At 38.8% G+C, this 25,020-nt stretch overlaps 1 protein-coding gene across 6 annotated transcripts in view; it reads right to left on the minus strand.

Annotated features, from left to right (window-relative positions):
- Positions 1-1,178: 1,178 nt before the first annotated feature.
- lrrc4ca (leucine rich repeat containing 4C-a) overlaps positions 1,179-25,020 on the minus strand; it is a 72,106-nt gene continuing 48,264 nt past the window's right edge. For 3 of the 6 annotated variants that reach the window (XM_084397821.1, XM_084397823.1, XM_084397820.1), the window contains 2 exons: positions 23,048-23,117; positions 1,186-4,238 (listed from right to left, as the gene is read on the minus strand). In XM_084397821.1, the coding sequence (XP_084253947.1) occupies positions 2,238-4,184 (1,947 nt within the window). In that variant the 5' untranslated portion in view covers positions 4,185-4,238; positions 23,048-23,117 and the 3' untranslated portion in view covers positions 1,186-2,237. Of the gene's footprint in view, positions 4,239-21,260; positions 22,163-22,822; positions 23,118-25,020 lie in introns of those variants that run through there. The other 3 variants (XR_014626065.1, XR_014626066.1, XM_084397822.1) reach the window with 2 other exon arrangements.

Consider the following 25,020-nt stretch of genomic DNA (forward strand, 5'->3'; position numbering starts at 1 on the left):
GAGCAGCATATTCAGATGAAGAACAGTCCTTTTTTTTTTTTTGCACGCTTGGATATCTTGATTAGCAAATGTACCAGATGGCCTTTGCTTCTAATGGGCAGGAGGTACTCTCAAAACTTTTTTTGTAATGAACTGAAATAGCAAAGCTGACAAGCATAATTGCATTAGATATATTAAAATCAGAGTGCATCTGGTATGTGAACAAAATATGATACCAAATAAAATGTTCACCAAATGCCACATGGTATCAGTCGGCATCTACATTAAGAACAGAAAAGCAAGAGAAAAATCGTCCTGTCAGTCCCCTGTGCGTTTTGCATTAATTATGAATGGCCAAAACGAAACGCTACGAATCTGAATAAAATGTCACAGGTTTATTGGTTTACTTCAAATTACCTATAGCCCTCTAGATTGCTTTATAGATTAAATGATGCACTTCAAATGAGTCCACTTTGGCTCTTTCACCCCGCCTCGCTCTCCAATTTGACTCTGAATGCATTTACAGTGTCAAACCAATGTCTGTCGGCTACTCACCGCCCCCACCCACCCTGCCCAAGGTCATTGGTTTCTATAGTGACCATCTCAGGCCATTCTGATTTCATAAATTAATTCATAATCTCAAGTCATCCACCCCTGCAGCCAAAGGCTACAGCATGTCTAAAGCCAAAGATAAATGTATCATTCTCGATCTGTGCCGAAAAATAAATAAAGTGATTGAATATGACTAAGAAGTTTAAAAATAATTGCATAACTGCCTATAAAAAGATTGACAGCGATAGATAGAATATGGAAGGAAAAAAAAATCTAGGAAAAAATAACACAGTCGGTTTACAGAATCTATAAAGACGAACCTGTGGCATCTTTGGAAGCCTTAGATCTTTGCCCTCTTATTTAGGGTTCTATGTCTGGCTTTTAGACCATCCCAGAATGAATTAATTCAACTATATCCATGGACAGCACCAATAAAAAAATGGATTGAAATGGAAATGGTGCTACGTCAGTACCATTTCCATGCTTTCGCCACATTTCCACTCTGTCAACCTTTGAAGAAAGGCCTACAATCTTCGGCCTCCTGCCCATATAGCATTTGAGTCTGCTGCATCTGTGTACGAGTATTGGGAAACTTTAGTAGGGTATCAAGGGTGAACTGCCACAGGAACTCACAATTGCTATGATAAAGAAGATGAAGAAAACAGTTTAATAACATGAAGCTTATTTTAAGCTGGAGATACCTTAAAATGCATTTAAGAGCAAGTGGGCAGTCCCCCAAATGCTAACTTAATCCATAAATCTTCTGGTCCGAGCACAGAAACAATTTGAAATTAATTGCCCTGCATGCATTAAATAGACATGTGCTCCTGACATTTGGCCCGGTTTTAAATGGGGACATGTTTCCAGGGCTCTTTGTTCTAAATTTTAGGCTAGAGAAGCCAGGTATACATCTGCATTTAATTTGTAGCAGCCATCCTTGCTGAAAAATTAGCTGGTTTAAGCTCGTCTCCCAAACTGTCCAATTTAAAAAGCGTCAAAACCCTTTCTAAAACTAGCCAACAGATGAGCCTGACCAGGCTGAGAGACCAACTATGACCAGCAAACCTGCTTAATCTGGTTTAAAAAGCCTATTTTTCAGCAAGGGTAACTGAATAATGTGATATTTTCAAATATCATTAATTAAGGGGAGTCAAAAAAGGAATCATTTAGAATTAACGTGATCAATTTAAACAATTATAGGGTGTAACATTTTCTAATATGACAATCTATAACTTAATATTTTTTTAAAGTATTGACACTAAGTGTGAATCTTAAAGTTTCAGACAGATGGAAAGGTTTCAGATTCAGCTGCAAATGACTTTGAATTGGGTCCTCACATACAGAACAGACTTAAACAGAGTTTAAAAGCAAATTAGTAAACCAACATCTCTTAAAATAACATTTAAAAACATGGAGAAATAATTGCTGGAAAAATAATTGCTGATTACATCTTTTCTTGATTAAACCACAATAGTTATTTTCCTTAAATAAATAACTTCTGTTATGTAAAGACACTTTTGAAACGGTTGACGTACACTCAACTCCCAATGTCCTTTTCTACCTGTCAACATCTTATTCTTATACGTCTTGCATCGGTCTACTGTCTTTGTTTCGACAATCTTCAAAATCGATATGTCACATACTGTTCCTTAAGAGTTTTAGAGGTCTTTTTTTTTCTTCGTTTAATCCCCATTATGAAAAGCAGTTCAGATCTGGGTTTCTTGTACATTGTCTTTTGAGCTGGCCCGAATTAGCAAAGGTTCGTGGGCAGAGCTGTGTATAGAATTGATGGTGGAGGCGTGATTGTACACAGTCTTGTAAGCAGTGTAATGATTCAGGTGCTCATGCTCCAGTGGGGGAAGGGCGAGGTGGCCCTCCATGTTAGGTCCACCCGTCACGCAATCCTCGTCTACGTTGATAATCTCAATGGTTCGTGTCGGTGCGTGGTGGTTTTGCTGGTGATGCTGTTTGCGCATTTTATAAAAGATGATCAGCATGACGGCCGCCATCAGCGTGATGGCCACAAAGCAGCCAATGATGATCTTCGTGGTCTTCATGACCTCATCCAAGGTGTTGAGGGAGCCGTCGATCAGGGCCGTGACAGGGATGGTGTAGGTTTTATCGGTGGCCTTGGTGGACAGTGGCGTCCGTGCTGTGGTGGTGGTGGTAGTAGTGAAGGAAGGTGGTAAAGTCTCCCAAATTCCAGAAGAAGGAGTTGGGGCACCTTTCTGCTGTACTGTTGGGTGGCCCTCATCATGTGACGATTCTGTGGTCTCGACGGTAACTGTAGTGAAATAACTGAAGCTGCTGTTCTCTGTCGAAGACACATTAAGAGTAGCGGAGGCTGTTGTGTTGCCTGCAGAGTTGCTCACCATACAAGTGTATGTTCCAGTGTCCTGCATCGTGACATTGGTAAAGTTTAACGTCCCATCGTTGAGCACGGAAATGCGTATCTTGTATGCCCCGTGCGTCATGATGGACCCATTGGGCGTGATCCAGCTGACTGAGGTCAAAGAATTCGCTCGACATTTCAGTTCTGCTGCCATTCCCTCAGTCACGTTCAGGTCCGCCGGAGGCTCCACGATCACCGGTGCATAACAATGGAAATAGTTCTGGTCGAGTTCGCCGATGTAGCGCCCTTTGTGGCTGGTAGGTGACGCACAGCGGGCACAGCAACTGGTATTGGCCGGCACCATTTCCTTTAGCCACCAACTGAGCCAGAGGATGTCACAGTTGCAGTTCCAGGGGTTGTGGTGCAAATGTACCCTCTCCACGTGGTGTAGTGGGGTGAAGAGGTCATGAGGCAGGAGGGTAAGGTTATTGTGGGCCAAATTGAGCTCCACAAGGGACTGAAGATCATCGAAGGCATTTCTCTCAATAGTCTGGATCTGTGCATGCATCATCCACAGTTTCTGTAAGTGGACAAGGCCTTTGAAAGACCCTGGCCTAATAATAGAGAGCTGGTTTCCTGACATCTCCAACTCATCCAAACGAACAAGAGGAATAAGGTTGGGGATCTCCTTCAAGTTGCACATGCCCAGGTTCAGGTACCGCAGGTTGCTGAGGCCTTCAAAGGCACCTTCTGAAATATAAGTGAGCCTTTTCAGCTCGCCCAAGTCCAGCCTTCGCAGTGATGGTACACGGTTGAAGGCATAAGAGGGTATACTCTCAATAGGGTTATTCCTCAACCAAAGCTCCTTAAGTTTGGACAGGTACTCGAAAGCCCCATTGGGGATTGTGGTTAAACGATTATCGAAGAGCTCCAGAGTGTTGAGGTTGGCCAGCCCGTTAAAAGCTCCGATTTCAATGGTGCGGATATGGTTTTTGCTGAGCTGCAGGATCTCCAGGTGCCTCAGATGCTTGAAGCTGTCAACCCTAATCACCTGGATGAGGTTCTCCTGAAGGTTCAGGTACCTTGTGTTGGTGGAAATACCATCAGGTACATCTCGAAGGGAACGTCGTGTACAGATGACCTTGCTGAACTGGTTGCTACAAGAGCAGACAGAGGGGCAGGTCTGTGCTCGCACCAGGCCAGCCACCACCAGAAGCTGCAGGGCCAGTGACAGCACGAACAATGGGTCGGACAGGGCCCGGTTCCACCTAGGACCTCTCATCGTCTGCTGCATCAGGGAGGAGGTCATCTTGTTTATCATTCATAATTCGCTGACAGGTTCTCCACTCTTTGGGAAGGGTTATATTAGGCCAAACTGCAACAAAAAAAAGAGAGAAACAGAGAAAGAACCATGTAAGGTTTGGAATACTAACTGACTGACACAAATCAATGCTAATACAGATATATACAATAGATAAAACATACAAAAATGTCATAATCTTATTTGGTTTCGGTTGCTTATTTGCACATACTCTTTAGTGCCTGATTCACAAAATTAGCCAAAACCACTGCCATAAAAGCTGTGCTGCAATCAATTTACATGGCGCAAATCTCCACTATAAAGGGATAGTTCACCCAAAAATGAAAATGCTGTCCTCATTTACTCACCCTCATGTTGTTCCAAACCTGTCTGAATTTCTTTCTTCTGCTGAACACAAAAGAAGATATTTTGAAGAAAGTCGGTAACCAAACGACTGATGGACCCCATTGACTTCCATAGTAGGAAAAAAAATACTATGGAAGCCAATGGGGACCAGCAACTGTTTAATTACCAACCTTCTTTAAAATATCTTCTTTTGTGTTCAGCAGAAGAAAGGAAATCATACAGGTTTGGAACAACATGAGGGTGAGTAAATGATGACAGCATTTTCATTTTTGGGTGAACTATCCCTTAAGGGCTTAATAAATAAGTAAATTGGAAAAATAGGGAAAAAATAAATAGCACTGCAATCTTGAGAAAATTCTTTGTCACATTAACACACAAGCACAGGCAAAAGTACAGAGGATCAGCCAGTCGCTGTACTCAATGAAAACAATATCTCTTGTATAGCCACACAAGTCATTTTGCCCAGCGGAAGTGAATCACAGACAAAACATTTTTCACACACACATGCATCGCAGGTGACCTTCAAGAGTGTTTCATATCCATTTCTTTTTTTTTTTCTTTTTTTTTTTTTAGTGCGTGTGGTGTCTGTGAGTTCATGTCTTTGCACGCACACCACTTTCAATCTAAGTCACATAAAGCTGCACCACAATATTGGGTCTGCTTTCTCTGTTTCCCCCTCTCCTCAGTCAGGGAGATATGAGCTGCCTTGTCTGTCTGTGTCACTTTATTTATTCTTGCAGAGGAGGCATAAATAAAAGCACGGCTTCCCACCTACCGATCCTTCAGTCAACCCTACGTATCTAAAGCGAACATGCACTTAAAGACATGCGTGTGACCGGACTGAGAATGAAACCTGGGACAGGAAGTGTGTGGACAGACGCATGTTGCACCCTCTTGTTCCCTCAGCTGAGTATGTGACTCACTTTAGTGTCTATTCTGAAAGGAATTGGTCAGGTCAGCTAGTTTATTAGTCATCAACCAGCTGACTAGTCAGCTGAGTCTAGATTTAGAGAGTCTAGTTTTTTTTCCTCACATTTGTTTTAGCTTTAGCATTTATAGCATTCATTTATATTTGTATTTATGCATTTAGCAGATGCACTCAAGATACTATATATAATCTTTCAGTTCTTACACTCCCTGATAACCAAAGCCATGGCATTAGCATTGCTAGTGGCATGCTAGTTTAAAAACACAATTTCTCTAACGTTAGCATGTGTTTGTTTTGAAAACTTGTATTGAAACCCTGAAACTTTTTTTACTATGTTTATTAGCAGCAACATTTCATAATCAATTCGCCAGTGGGTTGTCTTGAAGAAGCATTATATAATTAGTTGGATTTAGGGTCATGTGTAACTAGGCGAGACTTTTGTAGAGGCGTTTAGATTAGACTCATTCTTGTATTATGTCTGTAGACACTTTGAGCACTAGAAAATCTGCTCACAGTCGGTTTTGTAGGACCTTAAGAAGAACCGTTGAACATGGATGTTCTTCCCTCTGGGCATTACAACACGATGTAGAAAGCATTGCAAAACTGTTTGTACCACTTTTCACTCTCTTGCTCGTCTTTCCTCTTCCTCTCGGCAGGGTGCTGTCTTAACCTAATAATGACTGCCATAACAATCAATTCTTTCATCGCAAATCTACTTGTACTGCTGCCCTGAAGTCTTAGACTGCTGGTGATGATCACACATGAAACTCAACCATGTTATCACTAAACGTTTTGAAGGAGAATGACTTTCAGTAACAATATGCCCATTTTTACTCCATTTAATCGAATTTCATGCACAGATAATTGTAATATATATCTTGTATGTAAATGCTCAATTACAACAAAAGATAAAGCTTTAACATCACAAATCTTAAAAAAAAAAGAAAAAAAAAAGAAAGAAGCCCTGCTGGATTCAAGTGCGGGGTCCGGTTTATCTTCCCTGATTTGATTTTACACTAATAAAATTGCATAACACAATCTAGGTTGCTCCAAGTCGAGAGAGAGAGAAAGAGAGGGGGGCAAACAAAAAAGCACTCTACAAAAATCCTGCTGCTTCTCAAACAATGAGCCTGGCAAAATTGGATTTTGTGTGGGAAGGGAATTAGATGAAAAAATGATAAACAAAAAATAAGATTATGAAATGAATACATTTTTAAACTTCTGGCCCAGTAGCGATGATGAAGCAGGCGGCAAATGCTTCAGCAGGGAGGGAGGTAAAGAAGAGGATCAAGCGGCGGAAGCCTTGAGAGGTGTGAGGTGTAACGAAGTGAATTAATTTTTTCAAATAACATGAAAGTGAATGCCATTGCTGCTGACAACAATGCGGCTGTGTGCTTCTTTACACAGCGCGGGCTAGAAAAGCTTCTGTACTTTCCTTCACACGGCAGGGTGAGCAGGTTGAGGTGAGAACAATTATGGCAATCATACAGTTCTGCACAAAATAATCAAATGTCAAGATGGTGTTCATCTTTGAGGGGAGGAGAGAGATAAGGGAAAGATAAGGGTGGAAGAAGAGAAGAGGAGGTGGTGGTGGAAGGAGAAGAGTGGGGGAAGAAGGAAGGAAAGAGTAAGAGATGGAAGGAGAAATATAATGAGGAAGATGAAAGAGTAGGGAAAAGGGGAAGGTGAAATTAAAAGTAGAAAGGAAGAGAAGGAAGAAGAAAAGGAATTAGATCGACATGAGGAAGTGAAGTAGAAGGAGAGGGAAGGGAAGAAGAAAATAAAAGGTAAATGAAGATGAAGTAGAAGGGAAAGGGGGAAGAAAACTATGAAAAGTGAAAGTCAGGAAGAAGAAAAAGGAAAGAGAAAATAAAAGTGAGGGGGAATGTGAGGAAATTGAAGAAGGACAGAAAAGAAAGAGGAGGAAGAGGGAGTAAACTGGGAGAAAAATGGAAGGAAAAAAAGTGGAAGGAGAGAAGAAAAGGAAGTAATAGAAAGAGAATGGAAGATGAAATAAGTGCACAGGAAGGTTGGGGCAAGGAGAAGAGTAAAGGAGTAGGAAGAAGAGAGAAAGATAAAGTCAAAGGGAAGAGGAAAAAGTAAGTAGGAGGAAAAAAGAGGAAGAAGAAAGGAAGAGGAAGAATGGAAGAGATGAATAGGAGGGAGAGGGCAAAAAAGAAAAGAACAGGAGGAAGCAGAGAGGAAGATGAAGTAAAAGGGAAGAGGAAACTGAGAAAAGGAGTAAGGAGAGAATACGAGGAAGTAGAACGGAAGAGGGAGAATGCAGGGGGAAATTGAAGTGTAAAGGAAGGTGAGGGCAAAAAAAGAGGAAAGAGAAGACAATGAAAGAGCAGGCGAAGAGGGAGACAAAGTAAAAGGGAAGAGGAAAAGGATGCATGGAAGAAGGAAAATAGAACAAGAAGAGAAGATGAGAAAGGAAAGAGGAGGAAAATGTACATGAGAACAGAAAAGAAAGGGAAAGTTAGGAGGAAGACCAATGAGAGGGGAAAAGTAAGTACAAAAAGAATAGAAGAGGAGGATATTTTTGACAAAACAAAGAAAGAAAACATTGCATCGTCATTTGGCAACACACCCAAGCCACAGATGAGGGTAAAGCTGAGCTATGATGAGTAATGCTGTCGTATACCAAACATGTCATATCAAAACTGCTCTATTCAAAACCCCAAAGTATTGAGAAAATTAAAGATTTCCTTTAGATTTTTCAATCGCAGTCAGAGAGAGGCCCTGAGCCAGGTTTCATTTATCTGCAGGCCTGCTAGAGCACAATTCATAGGTATGCTGGATAGCATCAATAAACTATGATAGTTCAGCCATTGCTTTACAAGACTGGGAATTGCATCATATAAATGAAAGCTGGAGTGGAAGTTCTCCACAGGGTCATCCATCTACAGCCAGATGAACAGCTGATGGACTGTAGAATCACCAGTTACCTGCAGCAGCAGTGGTAACCTTCAGGTGTTATGATAAGGCGCGTACAACAGCACACAGCAAAAATATTGAAGTAACACCAAACAAGCAAGAATGCTGTCGTTAATATCGGGTTACATTTTAGACACAAGTCACTGTGTCTATTTTAACTTGGCCAATGAAAATATTTCTAAATACACAGAGTAGAATTGGATGTTTAAATGACATCTAAATTAAAATTTTAAATGAATCTCTAATTTAATTTCTCGACGATTCAATGTTTTGAAGGAATCGATTGAGAATAAGTCAATGACTCACTCAGATGGTCACTTGTTTCATTCCTGAATGAATCAGTGTTCTGTAAGAATTGGATGAGTGAATGCTTCAGTGACTCACTCATGAATAGTAATTAGCTTAATTCCTGAATGAATCAATGTTTTGAAATAACTGGTTGAAAATGATTCTATGCATAACTCAGAGATCACTAGTTTATTCCTGAATGAATCAGTGCTTTTGAATGAATTGGATGAGTAAATGTTTTAGTGACTCACTTATTAAAAGTAATTTAGTTCATTTCTGAATTAATCAGTGTTTTGAAGTTCTGAATATTTCAGTGACTCACTCATAAGGATGGTTGTTTAATTCCTGAATGAATCCATGTTTTTTAACAAATTGGACGAATTAATGCTTTAGCCTTATCCTAATGAGCAATTAGGTGTGTTCGGCTTGAAGTGGCACTGTGCAGATTGATCAGTGTATGAAAAAAAAAAAAAAATGCATAGCCGTCTTTTATGAATTGGATTAATGTTTTGAAGTAATTGAATGAGAAAGATTCAATGACTCACTCAAAGACAGCCACTTTCTTATTCCTGAATATATGAGTGTTTTGAACACATTAGATGAGTGAATGCTTCTATTCTATAAGTCATTTGCTTCATTCCTGAGAGAATCAATGCTTTGACTGAATCATTTTTGTGAATAATTCTCTTGAATCGCTTGTAAAAACAGGCACTTTATTGCCACCTACTGGCATAATGATGCAATTTCAAACACAAGCGGAGTGATGTAAACCGTGTAGTCCACTGCTGTCGGACTGTTATGTGCTCTTGAAAAAGATTCATGGACCAGACTGACTGCTGTATAATTTAAAATACATTCCAGTTAATGTAAACAATACGCATTTGGTAGAAGATAATTTCAAGCTCCCCATAAGGCCATGCACCATGCAAAGAGAGTTTCTCCCTCTCAGTAATCCTGTGAATTCTGCAGCAAGGAGGATCTTGGTTCCACTAAAAAAAAGAGGGATGAAAAGGATGAGTCATGCCAAATCAGTAAAGAGCAACAGTGTTTCATTTATAGGGCATTGCGGAACTGCAGCTCCTTCGAGAACGGGGGAGAAAGACAGAAAAGCGGGAGGGGGGATAACGGCATCCATCACTGTACGCTCATACTCAGGAATGGTACGGAACAAAGTATGTGGGCTCCGTCAGACAGTCGCAACTGGAGGTTACAGCAAGGAAATGGGTTTTGGCAACCGTGGAAACAAAAGCAGACTATCTGTTTGCACCGCGCAAGTCCAGACCCCCGCGGTGGTGGCAGGTGGAAACGCACTGGCAGGGAGAGTGGTGGAAAGGCCCCTACAGAGAAAGACGAGGCAAGCGCTGTCAGGAAAAACTCGCCTGATGAGAAGAAATGGAAAGAGGTGTCTGGATGTACACAATGACAAGATGGCAATACATGAAGGCTGATAGATTAGGGTTATATAAATACTGGTGCTCTTTGAAGAGTTCTACAGAACGACGATCTAATGACATGCGGGATACAAGCAGGTCAGCTGCATTCTGTACAGCAGGGAAATTAAGGGGAGAACAGGGTGCAATAAAATGGTGGAGATTCCATTAAGGCAAATTCTCTCTCTCTCTCTCTCTTTCTTCAATATCATTCCCAACCAGAGGACATTCAGAGCTGGATAAAGTGCATCACATGAAACTGAATGGATTCTTCTAGATGTTATGAATGTGTATTCATTCAATAACAGCCATGGCCAAGACCAGATGATGAATGATTTCATCTAGAGCTTTTTCCACAATGAAGAATCACTTTTATTCTGCACTGTGAAAAGTCATCAATTAACTTAAAGTGAGGAAACCCGTTGGCTTAAAAATTAAGTAAATAAACTTCATGCGTAATTGAAAAAATTAAGCTATGTGGAATTGTCAAGTTCACATAACTTAATTTTTTCAATTTTAAGGCAATGGGTTTCCTTACTTTTTTAAGTTACGTCAATTGATCACTTTTCACAGTGCAGAACAAAAGTGATTCTTTATTGTGGAAAAAGCTCTGGATGTAATCATTCATCATCTGGTCTTAGACATGGCGGTTATTGAACGAATACACATTCATAACATCTAGAAATCCATTCAGTTTCATGTGATGCAATTTATCCAGCTGCGGCACTGAATGTCCTGTGTACAGCAGGAGTGTCGTGCATGAAAGCATCATAAATAAATATTTGGACTGACCAAATTTATGCATGCACAATTGTGCAGCTTAATTATGAATCCCAACACGGTCAATTAGGAAACGTTCAGTCATGGGCAGTCGTGGCCTAATGGTTAGAAAGTCGGACTTGTAACCCGAAGGTTGCGGTATAGATTCTCAATACCAGCAGGAAATTACTGAGGTGCCTTGAGCAAGGCACATAACCACGGGCGCCACGGCAAAAATGGCTGCCCACTGCTCCAGGTGTGTGTGCCCACGGTTCGCAGTGTGTGTTCACTACTGCACTAACTTGGATGGGTTAAATGCAGAGGGCAAATTCTGAGAATGATTTGCCATACTTGGCCTTCACATCATGTCAATTCAATTATGTCAATTCTGACTTTCTTTGATCAACATCTTCATTGGTCCTGGAACCACATTATAATCAAGCAATCAGATTTTGAGTTAAGTTTTGGCCAAATGTTGTTGCGGGACCAACAAAGAACGTTGACCCATAATAATGTCATATTTGGGTAAATCATGTTGTGCGGTGACCATTTCAACAGGCAGAACCTGCAAATAAAAGAGTCAGCACCCATACTCAATTGACCTTACTTAGTCAACACAACACAACTGACTATTTTTGCCTCAACGGCTCCAGCTACAAAACCCGCTAATTTAATTAAGAAGCCATTTTCTATTCTGGATGAGTTAGATTGAAGCATTGTAATTCTGCAACAGAATAGGCACTTCCAAAGTAACAAGTGGCCATCTGGCGTATTCTGTATTCCAGAACTCTTTTCAGACACAGCACTGTTTATGCAAATGAGTTCTGTCTTCTCATTAGCATCTCTGCAAATATATCACTTCCCTCGACACACCCCAGTTCAACTTGCCCTGCCACCCTCCCGGACCCCAGATATCCCTCCAGGACCCCAGATATCCCTCCCACCTTGTTGTCAATGGGCGCAGCAAAGTTTCTGCTCGATGTCTCCTTGGCGACCACTTTTCCAGCTGACACTGATTTACTTCCTGTCCTTGGTTGCCATGCCAACCCCCCTGCAAGGAGGCATGATGGAGACAAATTGTGAACAGAATCGTCCCAATCAACACCGAAGCCTTCTTTTTCAACTAGTTATCTTTCGTAAAGAAGTGTCAAAGGACATTTGTGCTTAACCAACATCATGTTGTTGACATGAAACTGTGACTCTACACGAATCTCATATATAATTTAATGCAGAAATAAAGACATTGAGCTTAACACATGTCAGCTACGTCAGATCTATGAATAGAAACTCTTCACTGCTTTTTCTTGCTACTTAGACGGAAATACACTTCCCTACGTTTTTGGACAATTTTCCTATCCAGACTTATTCTATTCCTGACAAGGAACGAAACCATTCACACCACTAGAGTGTTGCATTGTTAATGCCTTCACAATAAGACTCTCTCCACTAGACTTGATTAAAATGTCAATAAGAGAACCAATCTTCTCTCTGCCAATCCAACAAACAGACAAAGCTCAGCGTCCTGTGGCAATTTATCCATTTCTATTCATATTCAAAAACCCTAGTGGATTCCCAAGTTTGGTGAAATGTATGTTATCTAGAGGAGTGAACCAATGCCCGGTGATTGAAATACATTAAATAAACAGATAAAGCGCAAATCCCACATGACCTTTGCTGTTGGTGGCTGTGTTTTTTTTTATTTAAAAAGACATTACTGTCAGTATTTTTTTAAACTGAAATGGCTGAAGGATATTTGGGGGATGATTTTCTGTGCTTTTTGGAGCAATAAAGAGAGAGAGAGAGAGAGAGAGAGACTCTCAGAGTTGGCACACACACACAGTGAGATTGTATGATGTAAGCTGTTCTTATGTAAAATGCTCCCTAAAAGTCCATTCATGTAAATTGGCTGGTGGAGAGCGGGACATCAGGCTTGATTTGCACAGACGTTCATCCATTTGCCGGAATTATCGTGATTATACAAAGGGCAGGTCTGAGGGGAGACATTGCTCAGGGACTAAATCTAAAGTAACTCCAACGGACCCATTTATTAGACCAGTTAACTAGCCATCTGAATAATTGTGGCCTAGGCGTTTACATCTAATCAAGTCATGCTTTGCAGTAAAAACAAAAAATGTTTAAACATACTTAAAACAAGATACATTTACTCTAGAGGTGAAGTAAGATATTAAGCCTTGCTTTCAGAGAAAATATCTTGATAATACATTTGACAAAGTGATTTCAACAATTTAATGAGGTTCAAGCTTGAAAAAAAAGAGAGAAAATGGTGTGAGAAATATTATAGCTAATTATAAACGATAAAAATGATAAAAAAATATATTCTCTGAAAACAAACATATATTCATATTTCACAACATTTCACAAGATAAAGTAAATTGATCTTGTTTTAAGTATTACATATTTTTACTGCAAAATAAATTATTCATGTTATTCATTATTAATTATACAAATTATATAAAAATACAAATGTTTGCATATTTAACAAAAGGAAATGATAACATAATAACATAATCATAACAGTATACAGACCCTTTCCAAAAAATTAGAATATCATGGAAAAGTTTATTTATTTCCATAATTCCATTCAAAACGTTAAACTTCCATAGATTATAGATTCAGGGCCCACAACTTAAACGATTTCAAGTATTTAGTTGTTTATTTGTACATAATTTGGGCTTCCAGCTCATAAAACCCACGAAAACAGGATTAAATTTTTTTTGAATATTACATGAAATCACACAGTAATTACACAGTGATACCATGGTCATTTAACCAGGTTTTGGTTCTTTTGGCAGTGTGGGCAGGTGCAAATCCTGCTGGAAAATGAAGGAAGCATGAAGTGCTCTGAAAATGTCCTGGTAGACGGCTGCGTTGAGTGGACAGCACAGTGGACCAACACCAGCCGATGACCAACACAGACTGTGGAAACTTCACACTGGACTTCAAGCATCTTGGATTGTGTGCCTCTCCATTGTTCCTCCAGACTCTGGGACCTTGCTTTCCAAATGAGATGCAAAATGTGCTCTCATCAGAAAAGAGGACTTTGGTCCACTGTGCTTTATTAAATCCAGAGTCAACGCAGCCGTCTACCAGGACATTTTCAAAGCACTTCATGCTTCCTTCATTTTCCAGCAGGATTTGCACCTGCCCACACTGCCAAAAGAACCAAAACCTGGTTCAATGACCATGGTATCACTGTGTAATTACTGTGTGATTTCATGTAATATTCAAATTTTTTGAAATCCTGTTTTCGTGGGTTTTATGAGCTGGAAGCCCAAATTATGTACAAATAAACAACTAAATACTTGAAATCGTTTAAGTTGTGGGCCCTGAATCTATAATCTATGGAAGTTTAACGTTTTGAATGGAATTATGGAAATAAATAAACTTTTCCATGATATTCAAATTTTTTCGAAAGGGTCTGTATATATATATATATATATATATATATATATATATACAGCATATATATATATATATATACACAGCATTTACTGTACAACATTATTATTATTATAGTGCTATATTTTGCAATAGGTCACATCTGTACATAATACGGTGTGAATCACCCCTGACCCTTTGACCTAAACATGAACACTGGGCTGGGAGTAGATGTGTGCAGTTAATCATGAGTGACTGACCAATACATCCACAGGGCACCGCATTCACCAAACAATTGAGTCTAAATCATTTCCACGGGCCGGTAGGAGGATGGAGAGGGGTGTGAGGCCTGGCCTAAGGCAACACATTTTACAGACAAATGAGCCGTGCAAATTCCAACCCCACTGTCGCACCGGGAACGTGCTTTGGACCAATGGTCCTGAAGCTGCAAGCTCGCACGTGGGTAGAAAATAGGGCAATTTTACGTTTTGATTCAATTGTGTATAGTTGTGTAATCCAATTAAACAATAAGTCATGAAGAGATGTTAAAATCAACATGAAATAACCCATTTCACTGCCATTTTATTCTCTTGAAGAGAATCAAATTAAGTACAGGACTTCAAATGACTTTTACAAAAAAAAAAAAACTGCTTTTTTATTTTCTTAAATTACTTCCTAGAAAGTCTGCAATACATTACTAGCCTTAAATAATTCATTTAATATATTAATTAAATGTAATATACATATATGCATATATACATATATATATATATATATATATATATATATATATATATATATATATATATATATATATACACACACACACACACACACACACATATATACATATATATATATATATATATATATATATACATATACATATACATATATATGTTCACATAATGTTGTAGTGCAGATGTGTGTGTGTGTGTGTGTGTGTGTGTGTTTAGTGATTACATTAATTTTAATGACTTATTTAATGATTATCTTTTCATGATATATGAAGATAACATATTTTCCAGGAAAGTGTATAACATACAACAGGAGGTGCAAAAACAGTGTCAATTTTAACTTTAACAACCACATTTGACATCGCATCCAGCAGTCGCACTGGAAGTGGTAAATGAAGATGAGCACATTGCATCATGGGATACGGTATCCCCCGCTGACGTCCTCCTCTCTCTCTATCTAAAACAATTACACATTCGGATCCACATATACACCGTCAAAAACACAGAAAACATGACAGGAAATCGTTCCCGCAGATAATCTCCTCACGCATACATACAGACGTGACGTTATCTCCTACATCGCTGCCACCTGGTTTGATGTATTAGTGTAATTAGGCAGAATTGTGTCTGACACACAGATGCCGTATCGATCGGATCTGCCCGCGGGGGGATCGGACCCCGCTGAGGAGATCAGCTCTTACAATCAACGCTAGACATTATTATATGTGTTCGGATGCGAGAAAGTTTGTCGTCATGTAATCCAATTAAACAATACGTCACGAAGAGATGTTACATATAAACACAACACATTTCACTTCCATAACATGTTATATTACGTTATGGATTGATTCTCCAAATAGTATCTGGAGCCTTGGGAAGAAGGTTGTCTTATTGAGGAAGTATTGATGTATGATGAAGTTTCACTTCTGGTGAAGGCATCTGTGCGTTCACAACCGATGTTCCTTTCACAGCTGCGTCTGTTCGGCACCAAGGACGGCGGCCCGCTGCCAACACATGGCTTGGAGGTACGGGCACGCCTGGTGGCGTATCGCGAGGCACAGCTGGAGACCGTCAGAGCTCATCAGGAAGAAAGTTGCCTGCACGGCACTTAAGGGAATTCACAAAAGGCGAATGCTGTTGGCTCCCGCCGTCATTTCAAAGACAACTAAAACAAGACCACGGCTGTGTCCGAAAACTGATAAATGCTGCCTTCGGAGGAAAGCATTCAAAGGTCGGAAGGCATCAAGGGACGTCCGAATGCAATGTTAGTTTCACTTCCTGTCTCTTGAGATACCTTCATCTGATGGATTTTTAAAAGCAGCATAGATGTATCCTTCGCTGCCTTTGATATCCCACAATCCTGTGCTTTCCTATCTGTGACAGTTGAGCTAAAAAACAAAGATGGCGTCTGAAAGTTGCGTCTGGTCGTCAGTTTGTATGTAAATGTACATTTTTGATCAACGTTTTCCGATTATGATGTCATTTCTAGTCATTAAATATTCACTTAGTTTTCACCAAAGCTCTCTCTGTTTTGCTGTAGATTATTAAACGGTTACGCTGCCTCAGAAGTCTGTCTGAAATCCGTTTTGTGAGGTACCTTCGTGTGCAAACTCTGCCTGCAAAGTCATTGGGCCCTATTTTAACGATCTAAGCGCATGGTCTAAAGCGCACGACGCAAGTGCATTTAGTGCGTGTCCGAATCGCTTTTTGCTATTTTAACGACGGGAAAAATGGTTGGCGCACCCGGCGCATGGTCTACAAGGATTGTCCCTATTCTCTTAATGAGTAATGGGTGTGTTTTGGGTGTAACATGCAATAAACCAATCAGATTGTCATTTCCAATTCCCTTTAAAAGCCTGTTGCGCTCGCGCCATGGTGGATTCATTTATATGGCAGGATTTGCAAGCGGAAAGACTGAAGGCTTCTCTAGCAAGGAAACGGATCTGCTCGTGCGCAAGGTTAAAAGTGCGCAAGCAGACCATTTACGGGATAAGGCGGATTCCACCATATATATGTAATAATCTTTTACATTGTAATCCTTTTATTTTTAATATTTGGCATGATTGTGTGCCCTCTGTGTGTAATAAGCAGAGTGTACACGCATTGTGCACCCGCCTATAGGCGCATACTACTAATGCGCCCTTTACATAACAAAGCAAATATTGCGCCATTGACTTTAGACCAGGTTTCAGTTGGTCAATGGCGCAGTCTATTTCTGTTGCCTCAAAATAGCAAGTCTGAACACACCTCGTTTTCAGACCAGCACGCCCATAGGCAAATAGATGGGCGCAAATGCATTTGCTATTTAAACAACTTCAGGACGTGAAAATGATAACTGCGTCGGGCTGAAACTATCAAAAAACACTTGCGCCGGGCCACGCCGCGTGTATGATAGGGCCCATTGGCTGATAAAAGGTCTTCAGACCTTTCAAGGTACAGTGATTGATTTAGTAAAAGAGTACAAATATCTAGGCATCATAGTTGATGATGCCCTATCTTTTAGCTCTCATATCACTCAACTGAAGAATAAACTGAAAATCAAGCTTGGGTTTTATTTCAGGAACAAGTTTTGCTTCTCTTTTAATGTAAAAAAGAAATTAGTCTCTGCTACTTTTCTCCCTGTCCTTGATTACGGTGATGTTGTATATCAGTTTGCACCTTCTTATCTTCTTTCTTCCTTAGATGCCGTTTATCATGGTGCTCTAAGGTTTATATCAAATTGTAAATCTTCAACTCATCATTGCACCTTGTACCACAGAGTAGGTTGGCCTTCTCTGTCTACCAGAAGAAAAATGCACTGGTACTTAATTATTTACAAAGCCATCTTGGGGTTGTTGCCTTCTTATCTTTGTTGTTTTATGCAACAGAAAATTATCAAGAATTATTTTCTTCGTTCGCAAAACTTTTATACTCTTTCTGTTCCTTTTACTCGAACTGAGCTAGGTAAGAAGTCTTTTATGTATGCAGCGCCGTTTGATTGGAATTTCCTCCAATCTAAATTAAAATTAGAAAATCTGCTGACTCTAGACCATTTCAAATCAGTTATCCGGCAAATGGAAGTTGATCTAACAATATGCAACTGCTTTTAAGTGTCTTTAATCTGTTTGTGTGATGTTTATCTGTGATGGAATTGATTGTACTGCTGCACATTTTGGCCAGGATACTCCTGTGAAAGAGATTTTTTATCTCAGAAAGCTTTTTCTGGTTAAATAAAGGTTAAAAAAAATAAAGCAGCGAGACAACAAGTTAAGTTTTCGGACGCAGCCCACGTCACCCGAAGAGTTTTACGTCATCCCGACAACGTGTTTTGCGCCCTTCAATAATAATAATCGCCTGTTTTTCACTAACCATACTACGTTTGTCTTTGTCCCTTGTCGTGCTCCAAGGTTGTCAAGGGGTCGTGGAAGGACTAATGCCTCTTTCAGGATCATAAAGTCAAGTGGCAATTCTGAGCCTCTCAAGTCAGTCTTCTCCAATACACTGTGAACAAATCCATCTGTATTATGTGGACGCCTCAGCGTCTATACTGACATTCTGTCTTCTAATTGAAAACAACAAAAAAAGTCCCTGTTTGGATTTAAATTAAATCCAAACTAATAGTACAAATTTCTAGAATGTCATAAGATCAACACATTGCTGTTTACATATGAAAATGTGTCAGCTACAACAGAGTGAGACTTCTCCTAAAATAATAGAAGTGTCTGAATAAGAGTGTCTTTGTACAACGCGCGAAAAGAATAATAAAAATGAAGGTTGGTTGCATTATACATCTTAAAGTATCTCTTTTCTGCTGCATCAAAAGAAGGAACTCTGTAATTCTTGCACTAAAAACCTCAGGTAGGAGGAGATCGCAGGCGAAATCCCTGCAGGAGTGCGGAGACAAGACATTCTCATGTTACACTACATTTGTTGAATTAATAACAGATAATTTAGCTGCAGGTGCAGGAGCACACTGTGCTCCGTGCGTTAAACTCAGCATCCAGGGTTGCTTTCTTCTCTGATCTGAAATCAGTCTTTGAACGGCTCAGGTTTGCAGAACAAACTCCTGGTTCAGAATAATAACGCCGCTTCTACACAATCTGTTACCGCTGAGCATCACGACTGAAGACAGAACATCAGTGTGTCCTCGACAGGCATCTATACTTCGAGTCCCTGTAAACGAGTAGGTCTTATTTACTGACAGCTTTGTACTTTGCCCTACACAGTGCCCTATGACAACAATATATATTATATATATATATATATATATATATATATATATATATATATTTATAACATCTTTATTAAAGGGATAGTGACCCAAAAATGACATTTCTGTTATTGTGTACTCTTCATGCCTTTCAAAACACTTTTTTCAGTCGAACACTGAAGATGATGTTTTGCGAAATGTCCCAGTTGCCTTTCCATACAATGAAAGTGAATGGGGACGAAGGCTGCAGGTGTTATTTTAGTTTTTATTTTAGCTTTATTAATAGTTTGCAGTTATTTTAAATATTTTTAGTTTTCATGTTAATTTTAGTTTAATAATTAATTATATTAGTTTAATAAATGATGAATCATTTTAGTAATTTTTTATTGGCTTTTGTCAATATATATATATATATTTTTTTTTATATAGCATTTTTTTTTATTTTTTTATTTTTTTCAATTAATCATTTTAAACTTATTTTAGTTTATTGCCAAGGAAACATTGATTTTTTTTTTAAACTAATTATATTTTATTTCAGCTTCATTTCAATTAACAGAAATGTTACTATTTTGTTTTAATAGTTAATGATAATAACCCTGTCTATAACCTTCAAATAAGACACACACACACACACACACACACACACACACACACACACACACACACACACACACACACACACACACACACACACACAAAAAGTATGTTGTAAATAAAACCAATTATCGAACTAGGTTTTTACAAAAAAATACATCAAAATGACACGCTTATTTCATGTTACTTGCCATTTCTTTGTAATTATTTTTAATTGTTTTAATTGCTTCTATGTACATCAATTTTTAAATAATTTCGATATATCTTGCAGCCGTACTGTCATATTCAAACCCCTTTGTACTTCGGACCAGCTTTTATCATTCATACAATCCATCAAAACGAACCTAATGTATGTTATGTAAGCATTTGTCACATGTACAAACGAGCAGACTCAACCATTCAAATTTGTCCTGATCAAATGTCAATATGCATGAGTCAGGACAGACTTTCTGAAGGAGGCAGCGTTGTGTTTGATGCTTCGGATGTTGTGGGCCCTAATCACTGTGGTGTTTAATTTAACAAAGCCACAGAAAAGGCTGAGACAACTAAGGCAAGGGAGCAGTTGCTTTCCAATGTCACCATCTGTTATTTATACAGTTACCGCCTCCTACGGGAGACGGCAAAAGGCCACATATTGCAGAAAAAAACATAAATCTATCACTTCAACTCATTATCTTTTTAATCAGCTGACCCAGGCTCCCCTCTCAGGGGAACAGCACAGCCGGGGTACATTTAGGACAGACCCATAACTCACCCACAGCTCCCCCATCCAAAGAAAAAATAATATTACAGGAGGGTGAACATGAGTGTGGATAGGTGTGTGAGGTTTGACTACACATACCGTACGTCAATCTACGTCCAAAAAGGTTTTTAGATCTATTTATTTACTTTGAAATAAATTTGTTCTCTTTTTTTTTTTTTTTTTTACTTTAAATGATATTTTTGATGGTAAAATGTGCATAAGTACACACACACACTACTGGGGTCGGTAAGATTTTGTTATGTTTTGACTTGTTTTGTTCGACTTTTATGTTCAATGGCTGCATTTATATGAGCAAACAATACCGTACAAAAAAAGTAAAATTGTGAAATATTCTTACAATTTACAATATATTTCTATTTTAATATATTTTAAAATGTAATTTATTCCTGTGATGCAAAGTTGAATTTTCAGCATCATAACTCCAGTCTTCAGTGTCACATGATCCTTCATAAATCATTCTAATATGCTGATTTGCTGCTCAAGAAACACTTCTTCTTTATCAATTTTGAAAACAGTTGTGCGAATTAATATTTTTTGTGGAAACCGTGCGACATTTCTTTTTCCAGGATTCTTTGATGAATAGAAAATAATTGATATTAATGCAGAATTGCATGCATATAATTTACTATTAAAGGAAATCTCAAATGTTTGGTTGACAGTGTTTTCAAAAATATCTCTCACCAAACTTTTTTTTCTTTTTTTTTCGTCGTGTGTTGTTGATTTGCTCTGTTCTGCAAGCCCTTACAATCTATTGCATAGGAAAATCTGCTTAAATATTCCACAAAAACAATTCCACAGGATACGAGCAATTTCACTGCTGATTACGTTCTGAAATGATGCTGGTGAAAACGGCGTAGCTTCGCAAACTACAGTGGTCTAATTTGGTGATTTCAGCACACGATTGGTAAAACAAAAAATCAGACTGCGTTGAGTACTAAAAAAAGTTTGTCAAATCAAAATGTGATGTAGAAAATGTTTACAAAATGAACAAAAGTAAATGTGTGAAAGGCCTGTTAAACTACAACATATTGGCCTGGTTTCACAAACCGGGTTTAGATTAAGCCAGGATTAGGCCTTAGTTCAATTAGGACATTTAAGTAGCTTTTATAAATGTGCCTTTATAAAAACAGTACTAGTGTGCATCTTGAGACAAAACAGTGGCACTGACATATTTTAAGAAATGTCGGTGCAAGTTGCTTTCAGTTAAAACAGCTCAAATATGTATTTTAGTCTGGGACTAGGCTTAAAGGATTAGTTCACTTAAAAATGAAAATTCTGTCAGCATTTATTCACCCTCAAGTTGTTTCAAACCTGTATGAATTTCTTTCTTCCGCTGAAACCAAAAGAAGATATTTTGAAGAATGTCGGTAACCAAACAGTTGATGGGCCCCATTGACTTCCATAGTATTATTATTTTTTTCCTACCATAGAAGTCAATGGGGTCCATCCACTGTTTGGTTACTGCCATTCTTCAAAATGTCTTCCTTTATGTTCAACAGAAGAAAGAAATTCATACAGGTTTGAAACACGAGTAAATGATGACTTGTGAAACCTCGTCTGTGAAACTGGGGCTTTACGATTAGCGGGAGGATTAATTAAAAATATTCTAGGCGTTTCTCAATGTCAAGGAAGGATCCTCGAAAGCCAGAATTTCGAGGATGCTACGTCATCGACATCCGTCGAAGGACTGTTCCAATGTCGAGGATCCTCGGAATTTCCACCAAGGACTGAGTCCTTCGTTCGAAAAATATCCCATATACAGGAAAGGATGCATATGTGTAGCCTTCGCGCTCTTCGCGCTCTCAAATCACCCACAATCCTATGCGCGCAGCTTTGCTATCTTGTTCAAAAAATTCAAAATGTTGGACGTTAATGGAGTCGGAGCGTTAACGGATCAATATGCTTTCAAAAATGTAAATATATTTACGTTACCAAACATTTGTTTTAAAAAATAATTACATCCATTATGTTATGTGTCAAATTGACCCGCACTGTTTAAACACACTTACCAGTCAAATAATCAATATGATTAAAAAGGAGTTTATTGATTTAAAAACGATTATATTGCCTGAGTGAACAGAACTGCGTCCATAGCAACGCTCTGTTTTTCATTTTCACTGACGTAATGACGCACTGACGTGCACTTGCTAGCCTGTTCCATTTACGTGTTTTCCAAATGCTAAAGAGGAGCCTCGCCTAGCCTCTGAAGGAAGTGACTTGGAAGGACCAGTCCTGCCAAGGAAGTATCCTTGACATTGAGAAACACCTATTGTTTGTCTGGGAGTATTAAAAAAACTAAACGACAGACACATGAACTAACTGTAAAACAGTCTTGTTTGATCTCTTCCATCTTCCTCTCCAACGAGACAGTGCTCGCAGTTCCTCCATCAGCTTGTGTATGTCACACAAGATCCCATCTTCAGACGAGGCTCAGTGCCTGATCTCAAATCAGCCAAAGTGTGTTCCTCACAACCTGTTCCTGTACACTCACCTGCCAAGTCTTCCACAGTGCCAGCAGTTTCTGGACATCTTCACGCTCGGTTTCGCTAGCTGGCTTCGCCCTGCGCACACAAAAGAGAAGAACAGCCACGTTACAATTACAAACCACTTGGATGCTGTCGGTTTCTCAGGCTCCAAATGTTCTAAAAGGGAACTGCGGGAAGCCTTAGTTTAAAAACATATGAAACACTTAAAAATAAAGTGCTTTACTGGCATTGATGGTTCCATGAAGAACCTTTTTGTATCCATGGAACCTTTCCAACACACAAAAGGTTCTTTATATTATTAAAATGGCCTTTTTTTTTTTTTTTTGAGGAACCAAAAACCCTTTTGGAACGCTTATTTTTACGAGTGTACCTGTTTTCTGCTGACTTAATTCACACGGTTCAGAATACTATGCGCTTTTTATAAATACTAACATCAGATATTCTCACTTGGTTTCGTTCACAATGACCAGCTAAAATGTTTTCACAGTTTCCTGAACAGAGGAGATGACTCAGACGCCACAGTTGCTAAACAAGCAGAAGCATTTTTGTTTGACCCTCAAGTTTCTCATGTCTAAGTGGTTTTGGTAAGTGTACTTATTTTTTTCCTGTATAGTTTGCAGAGTTATTTTGCTGACCTGATGTTTAACTCTCATTTACAATGTGGGAAACCCAATGAAAAGCGCATTTGCTACCGCAAATTAAAGGGACGGTTCATCTAAAAATGATCATTCTGTTAAATGGAGTGTGCAGGGATGATGTCAAGACCTGGAAGACTAATTCACCACTGGTTCCCTTGAGATTTTCCAATGGGTTTTTATGATGAGGTTTTTCAATTTATGAGCAAACAAAAGTTGGGGAATCCCTGCATTGCATGTAAATAGGAAATGGTATGAAATTGTACATTTACAAAGACAGTAATACGTGGTTAAATGCAGTGTTGGGTGTAATTAATTACATTGTTATCATTGATGTAATTGCATTAAATGCTGTATAGACTATACACCATTTCTATGTAAATAGTGGATTTGATCTGTGCTGCAAGCCCTGCAAATTACTGCATTGGATATTCAGCATAAATATGATAAATGCACAAAACTATATATTTTACAGTCCATGAAAAGCAGCATAAAAGTACAATAAAAGCACCATAACAGGATTTGGAATATGTGCAATAGCTTAACCATTTATGTTGTTAGTTTCTGATCACCTTCAATTCTGAAACATTTCTGAGAGGAAATTTCAAAATGGAGCTTGGCGCATGTCAGTTTACATAGTTTACATCACTTTAAAATGTAACCGCTCCAAATAAATGATTGTAGTTAAACCCAGCAGCAGTGCATATTCAAGCAAACTCAAATTGACTGCACATCAGTATGATCAATATGATTATTATATTTAAAATCCTTCGATCAATATGAATTACAGGCAATTGAGCGTCTGGCCTCAAACACACACACAAACGACTACTATGATTATTAATATGCAAACAAACTTAAATGAAAATAAATATAATGCATGATGCTCTTCTGCAGGCTTTTTTGTCTGCGCAATACAATACAATACAATATGTACTCATCTGCACTAATGCTCGTTTCCTTCTGTCCCAGAAAATGAGGGGGCGTGACATGAGCTATACAACATGCTTTTCAGGAAGTCTTATATAATACAGAGAGAGACTTTGACTAATAATATGGAGAAAAGAGACGCATGATACAAAATTGCACACATAAGAACGGCAAGGCTGAATCTCCCATGAGAACTGTATCTATCTGCAGTCTTCAGAGAGCAGTTCCTCATATTAATAAACACACAAGATTGTTGAATTGGTTTAACTATAAGCCTCAGATGTTCAGAGACAACCTACAATCCAACCATTGACAATCTAATGCATATAAATAATAAAAACAGAATCCACTTTCTCAAACTTGCAAGCTCTAATTTGATTGGATGGAATAATGCCATTTCCAGGAGTTAGAGT

The sequence above is a fragment of the Rutilus rutilus genome, assembly GCF_951802725.1.
Source record: "Rutilus rutilus genome assembly, chromosome: 23".
NCBI classification, from domain to species: Eukaryota; Metazoa; Chordata; class Actinopteri; order Cypriniformes; family Leuciscidae; genus Rutilus; species Rutilus rutilus.